The sequence below is a fragment of the Nestor notabilis genome, unplaced genomic scaffold, assembly GCF_000696875.1.
Source record: "Nestor notabilis isolate BGI_N333 unplaced genomic scaffold, ASM69687v1 scaffold18820, whole genome shotgun sequence".
NCBI lineage: Eukaryota > Metazoa > Chordata > Aves > Psittaciformes > Psittacidae > Nestor > Nestor notabilis.
The window spans coordinates 7,542-15,672 of NW_009912639.1; the positions used below are offsets into that span (position 1 = coordinate 7,542).

Sequence of the window (8,131 nt, forward strand, 5' to 3'; positions counted from 1 at the left end):
CTTTTCACTCATTAGCATAGCTTACCATAAAAACTACCTCTTTATACAGATGACTGTATTCCACAGAGGCTCCTACATCATTCATCACCACAAACCTGAACAATTTATCACATTAAGGAACATGACTAATGCCTGTAATGCCTGACACATGATTTAAATGCTGACTGTTTAAAAACTAAAAGTTTCCAGCACAGTGGTATTACAATCAGAGTCTGTTATTACAGTGCCACTTTTTATTAAGTTAAACCACCACTTATCTCTACAGAAACACTGATTTCCAGTTGCACATGCAACTTTATCACACTGCTAAGGTTGAAGTCTTCAAGGCTAGATGTTCCCCACATGGAAAAAAAAACCAAACTTTTTTTTTGAGATCAAGAATAAGATCAAATTACCCATATTAAAATACAATTCTAAGTATCACACCTGAAGCTCTAGTGCCATTCATACTTGTCAGTAGAATACCAAGTTCAGCAAAGAAGCCAAACTGATTACTTGCTCCTGACACAAGCTAAACTCACCTAATGCAAAAGCTTTATTTTATTTCACCCCCTCACTGCAAGGCTGGCTGAGGCCGTGGCAGGAATTCAGTTTTACTTTGCTGGCCACACTACCTTTTAATGCAGAGCCTGTGCTGAGCACACTCCATTGCCTTGCACGCTCCTTTATGCCAAGCGGACTGTGTAAGCTCAGGACAACTGAGCAGGCCCAGCTGAAAGTCCTTGAGGAAGAGCCAGAGGCTTTCCCTGCACTAGTTCATTCACAGTTCTCAGGCAGCACTGGGGCAGAGAGTAGAACCATCAACAAGAAAGGATGAGAGAAATGCATGACTGCACACTCGTGACAGATGCAGAGACTGTATCCTAATGTATGTGCTTAAGATAAATGAATTAAGGTTACATATGCAACCCTAGTTTTGGTATTCTCTAGATTTAAAGCACTGGACTTCATGAACTTGATGTGTTCTTTTTCCAATGTAATCATCATACTTTGTAACTATTTCCAAACACTGCAAGACCTAGCAAGAGTCTTCAGCAAGCATTTGCTGAGAAGTCACAGAAACAACTGACTTTTCAGCTTTTGTATTAGAGAGTTAGCAGGTTTCATTATGTTACTAGTAAGCATGAAGCCATCAGTTTTTGACTAGTACGTTACTTCAAAAATAAGAAAAAGCACATGTGAAAATCTCCGTAAACAGAGATTTTTCCCCAAAACAAAAACTACTAATACTGCACATTCCTCCATGTCATCTCCACTGTATTCAAAGAAATGACAGCAAAACCATCAGTAATGAACATTCACCCCCCAAAAACAAAATCTAATGAGTACTTGCAAATATAGTACCATTAAAACCGAGCACTAAATGCCAGTGTTAGTAAACACATTAACACTAGCAAATTAGGGGCTATTCATGCAGGCACATTTTTGCCTTCGATAAAATTGTCAATGCACATCCTACTTATGATCAGTGGTCAGTTATATTTTACAGTTTAATCAGAAACAAAACGAAAAAGATCCATCCTGTAAAACATTTGCACACACAAAAGCTGAGATGGAAGTTTATGAATGAAAACAGATCAGGGAAGAAAAAAAAGATGACAGCAATCAAACACAACTGATTGTCTGCAGAAAGTGAAGTGCCCAATTCGTAACCAAATCTTCACAGCAAGTATTTCAACCACTACCACCAATTCACATTGTTAGCCATCTGTATTCAGCGCAGGCGGCCCTGCAGTCTCTCTTGTACGCATTAACTGGACATCTTTGTCAGCCATGCAAGTATCACAACCCCACACTGCTGATGCTTCTGCTGTAAGAAGGCCATAAGCTGACTCAGTCATGCCTGTACAGATCCGATGAAACCATTTTTGACAAGAGGCTTCACACAGGATGGCATCCTGGTCATCATTGACTTCATGTGTACAAATTCCACATGGATAGACGGGCTCAGAGGACGAGTGACCATGACGACTGGGATGAAGGGGTGTTTTGCTGCTCTTTTCAGAGTTGCATCCTTCAGCAGCACCTCGAGGCTGGCGGGACTTACTCTGAGTCCCATTTGAGTGCCCAGCATTAGTGTTATCAGCACTATTGGAATGGCTATTATCCTGGTTTACCACATTGTTTCGAGTAACAGATTTTAGGTCGCTGTTACCTTGACTCACAATGTCCTCTGGCCTGTGATGATGCTGATGAGCAGTAGTGTTCTGGTTGGATGCTTTGCTCGCACCTTGACTAAAGTCTTGCTTTTGTGCGGATGATTTTGTCTGGTTGTAAGTGTTCGGTGGAGGAACAAAAGAATGGTTTGACTCTAGCTGAGAATTTGGGAAATTTGGATTGTTTCCAGGACCAAAGTTAGATGGCACATCAGGGTGAGGTACCTGACCAGAATGGCCAAAGTTCTCACCAGGATTTGGTCTGAAATGCTGACCAGGCATACTGACATTCTGATTTATCTGACCACTGCTATAAGGTGGTTGATTCCCAAAGCCTGGGTTATCATGTGGACCAAAGCTGAAAGAGTGGGGTCGACTAAAACCCATTCCCACTGGGTTTTGAGGAAGGGGATGTGGTTGGTTTCTGAGGGAGTAAGAACCACCATATGGTGAGGACACTCTGGGCAGCATGTGAGGTGGCATTCTGAAAGTGTTATAGCCTCCAAAGCCAGGATAACCAGGATTACTAAAATATGGATTTCCTGAAGGAAGTGGTTTATAAGACACAGTATTATAGTTGTCATCAAAAGGATTTGCAGCTACAAGGTGGTCAGAGCTTGGATTCGGCGGTGGAGCATATTCAGATGGAGGAGGAAATGATGATCCCTAAAAATATTTTAAATACAACATTTAAATTAGTTTTAGTCTTTCCCTGCAAGACAGACCAACCACAAAAGGTCCTAGATTAGCACCAGTGCTAAAAGAACTGTTCAGCTGTTGCATAAAGCTCACCCACTGTACCCTGCCAGGCTGTATGAAATTTCAGCACAGAGGCAAGAGAAGAGTTTGGGCTCTGGAGAATATGGTGATTTATAGTAATCTCAGTGGTTTAAAAACTGTGCAGTTACACAACCGTGCTTCTGAAAATACTACTTGATATGTAACTTCTACTTCTTAATCTTTTACATAAGAAAAGCAACAATACAGAAAGCCATGTGTCACTTAAACACATGCACAAAATATTTCCAAATGGTACAAGAGCAGCTTTGAAGCATTTACTTTAGCTGCATTTTGGGTTCATTTTACTGAATATACATCTCTTAAGACAGCCCATTTCTATGAGGATATACAAACCTAATGTTACTATAACCCTAAAAAAGGTATATAGAATATAGGAGTTCGTATATAGGAATTCTCTGTATACCAAACCCTTATGAGCATTCAGTGATTGGGGAATTCTGCAAAGCATAGTCAGTGGGTATACAACAGAAGAATTTCTGGTGACAGAGCATAATTAAGTGTTTAATAGAGCCCAGAGGCTGTTTAAATGTCATCAGAGTGGCTATGCAATTGAATTTCATACTAGACTAGCCTGAGAGGAACATCTACCTGGTTCGCTCTCACACTAACTGTGCTCACAGAAACAATTTCCTCCAAATACTAATAAACTAAGATTAAACTTTCTCCTTCCCTCCCCCCCCCCCCCCCACAAAATGAATACATAAAGACATAAATAACATCTGCTGTGCTGCAGATTTTGAACCTGGTAAAAAAAGAGGAAACTAATCAGCATTCCCTCTACAGTTATCACCATTTCACAGTGCAAAGGAAGCTCCACCAAGAAAGGGGTCTGAAACCCTTAAATTTACTGAATGTTTCTCAGAGCAAGTTTCACTATGACTACTTTAAAACAATAAAAATCGAGAAAACAGATCCACATCTCAATGGAACCTGGACAGTCCTAACAGAAAGTTAAATCACTCTCACCGGGCAGTGCCAAATTAATAGATACTCTCACTCAAAGCTGAATGAGCACACAAAGGAAAATTCTACACTACAGCTATCTACTTGCTTTAGATGATTTGTACTCAGGCTTCCTTTCCTGGAAACAGAAACTGTATAGAATCGCCAGATTGCACAGATTCACTGGAAAGGAGCTGAACCTGCCTCACAGCTTTTACTTGAAAATCACTTGGGGAATATGCCAAGAGTTTGCTCAAAGCATTAAGAAACTGTACTGATGCATTAGCCCACAAACCTACATCTATAGGAATACAAGGAAGAAGAAAAGTAGTCTCATGGCAACTACTCATGCTGTATAGATTTCCACCAATGGCTACAAAGTCATTAAAAGAAAGCCTGCCTCTGAATCAAATCCATATGCTAAAATACAAGTTACTGCAGTCTCACTGTGCTCCTCTCTTTATAGGTCTTTGGCAACCTACAGAGATTAAAATAACTTCAGTGAGAATAACTAGTATTCTAAAGATTTTAACTTGACAATACAACTGAAGTATTTTGCATGTAACTGCTATTCGTGAGAACAGACTGATATTCCGAACAATGCGAGAGGCCACAAACAACACGCGAGTGCACTGTTTATTACAAAATCAAGAGAACCAAAGGGAATTTACCTGTGTATTTGCTTTGCGCTTTTTCTTATCAGGGCTTCCAAGTTGCACTCCTGGTCCTCCTAACCCATCCAATCCACTGTCACCACCTACAAAATTTCAATCGGTGCAACACTGCATTAGTTTTCTTACAGGCTGGGTTTCAAGTTTGCCTCTGTCTGTAACAGCAACAGATACCTGTTACAAGTATTGAACTTGCACTAGTGCTGGTGGCTAACATTGCAAGAAGAAAACATCTGGAAGCAAAAATCAGCACACCTTGGATACTGCTACCTTACTCTACTACCGCTTTAATGTCCAATTCATGCTCATTAGAGTTGGAATAAATATTTCCATTTATTTTATGTTTATCTAGCCCTTGGTTCCTAATATCTCCACTTCACCAGTTAGAAGTATTTCTTGTTTGCATAATGCATACAACTTTCAAAAGAACTGTTTAAAACTATGCCTAAGATTTACCTCCTATTCACCTTACACAGACATAGCTTTTATCAAACTCACTGTACCAATATACAACAGTACATTACAACACACCATGAAAGAAAAGACAAAAAGCAGTAGGTCCATGACTGAAGCCCACCGAAAACCTGTCATGTTGTTTCAACAGATCTCCGGTTCATCAGATCTAAATTCCACTAAATGCAAGACTTGATCAGACAAAAAGACACCCGCCAGCACTGAGAGGGGCTCTAAGTGAACCTGCCCTGCTCTGCAGAAACCTCACAGAATAATTGAGCACGGCTGCTCTGGCACAAAAAGAATGTTCATTTTATTGATCACTCAATCAGGCTTGACTGAGCAATAAAGAGATACCTGTACTTCACCTGGGATTCTTCCTCACCTTTCATTAACAGTGGGACCAGCTCTTACAGTTGTATAAATTGTGGCTTTCATTTTTAAAACCCTAGTTAGACTAGAGACAAGAAAAAATAAGTAAATCCTAACACATTCCTTGCTATCCCAGTTGGTCTGTGTTCATGTGAATGCAAAACAACCCTGCGCTGAAGCATGATAATCACTTTGGGGTTATATGACAGCAGCAAATGTTAAGATACTAACATTATTACATTAAGAAACTGTATGTTAATTTCATTATTCGTCAGGTCCACTACGATAACAGTTTATTTGCTCTTTTAAAAACTATATATATATATATATGTATGTGTGTGTGTATATATATATATATAGTAACTATAGAACAGTACGAAGCGGGCAATCCAACCTGAAAAACGTGCTGTTATTTGTTTAAAACTCATTTTCAGAATACAAGTCAAACTTCACCAAGATGCAAGCATACAGCTGAACACACAGGTTTGTCTCTATTACCAAAGGCAACCTGAAGATAACTGTGAATTATCGATAGTATCATACAAAGAAGCATAATGTATGACATTACACTGCTCTATGTTAAAGAGGTATTCCCTGCAGACACCTAAACCAGCTTTAGCACTGCTCAGTAAAGTAATGCAAAATCTCTTCTCACAAGGAAGAAGTAGACCTACTGTCCACAGACTGAAATATCAACAGTCATTTCAAATACCCCTGATCAAATGGGGCCTGACAAATTTCACTCCTAGCACTTTCTTCCTCCCCACCTCCTTTTTTTGAAGTTTCAGGGAATTTACCAATCCTATCTCCAGTAAGAATCCAGTTCTGCCTCTGCTTTAATAGGTTCCTTTTGGCTTTGGCTATCACTGTTCAAATCTGTGAGCATCCAAGATCCACACCTATCAAAACTTCGGTGTGAATTCCAAAGACTAGGGCATGAAGTCACAATATATTTCTCAAAATAAAATTATGCTGGAGCATAGTACATTGTGGTATAACCTACAATCAGGGTAACTCGGGATTACCTCTTTTAGAAAGAGAGTCCTTTTTGCCTTGATTTAGAATAAAAAATCCTGTGTAGACTTGGCGCGCTGTGAAGCACTGCCACTGCATTAACTGCAGATACTAAATAATCACAGCATAAAGTTTTACATAAAGAATGACAATAAATCTTCCTTAAATTTCAACTTTATAAAATAATCTTCCTGATAAAGTATTTACTCAAAACTGACCCTGCACTTTCCATTAGCTTCTTCTGCACCATTCCTATATGTCTGGCATAAATTCACTGTGAACACCATTCCTCACAACTGCATAAAATACACTCCTGTTCCTTGCGGTCCTGTACTCATAACACATAAACAGTGTTAACCACTGGTAACCAAGTATTACAAATATCCAGATTTCTTTCAATAAATTCAACAGCTAGCAGCAGAGGCATTAGTAAATTTGAGGTCAAACACAATACTAAGGATCATATGCAAGTGCTGCTCTACAGCAGCATAAGTTAAAACTCTATGAAATTATGTATAAATTCCCTCTCTGGGATATCATTCTTCAAAAGCATAAGCATATGAATATTAGAATTCCAGTGACAAGTTCTACGGATCTCTCCATGAATTACTTCCATGGGTGAAGCCAGTCCCATGCCTAGGTTTGCAGAACTGAGTCCTACATCTGGAAAGGTACAAAGCTTTTTTATATTTTCAGTTCTCGCTGTGTGAGGCCAGTGATTTAATTTAGCCCTACAAATTTATATTTTCCCTGTGGATTTTATAATGCTTTAATTTACACATGAAAGGAAACAGAATGTTAGTCCTAGCATACCTCCAAAAATGAGTGAATAAGGGTCTTTTTCATGCAGCCAAGATAAACTTTCCAGAAAGTCACTGTTGGTACCTACCACAGAGACTTTCATTAAAAGGTGTACTGAGAATTCTGGAACATTGCACTAAGGGTGCACAAAAAAATTTCATTGTTTGAGACTATTTTTCCAGGAAAAAAATACAATTCTTTTGACCGGGACATCATATATGCAATGGATCTAGAGATACAGATACACATCTAAGAACTATTCCCTTATTAAATAACAGATAAAATGCATTTTGTTCATTTACATTTAGGAAGGGAAAAGTCCCGTACTCTTTTTTATTTCATACATACACAAGAGATTTTCAGTGTTATTTATAAGAACTGCAACTGCAGTTTAGTTTACATATGAAGAGGTTGTGACTTTGCGTGCAATTTATGCCATACTTAACATGCTGCAAATACACTATGGAGGGTTTCCATACTCACTGACAAATCTCTGCCTAGGTTGTTACAGAGCCTTTTCAAACAGTGCTTTATCTCTGTAAGAATATTTTCCCAAGAAACATAAATGGCTGAATAAACTTTTCATTATAGGCAGAAAACTAAGAAGAGTCTAATTCTGACCTGATTTGGCGAGCCTATTCTGTGCTCCTGATACTGCAAACAGTTTTGATATTAAGCTGTAATCACATGGAACTCGGTGGGTAACTCAGGCATGTGAAACTGCATGTGCTTAAATATTTGCAGAATCTGGGCTTGAGAGTGAAGGACTCTAATGAATCCCAGCCTCCTTTGTAACACTGCTGCATATTTTCATTCTCTTATTCTCAAGGTTGCAATCCAGCTGTTACTAGAACAGTTTCAGAGAAGCAGAACGTAAATCAAAGACAACGTGCGTAGCAGAATCCCCACCTTTCCCCACTT

General features: G+C 39.0%; 1 protein-coding gene across 1 annotated transcript; it reads right to left on the bottom strand.

The window, feature by feature from the left end:
- Window positions 1–1,211: 1,211 nt before the first annotated feature.
- On the bottom strand, window positions 1,212–4,656 carry PYGO1 (pygopus family PHD finger 1; the record flags this gene model as incomplete). The annotated part of the gene is made up of 2 exons (XM_010020489.1): window positions 1,212–2,822; window positions 4,571–4,656. Coding segments are annotated over 2 exons (1,208 nt in total), but the record flags the coding sequence as incomplete, so codon positions are not given.
- Window positions 4,657–8,131: the final 3,475 nt, after the last annotated feature.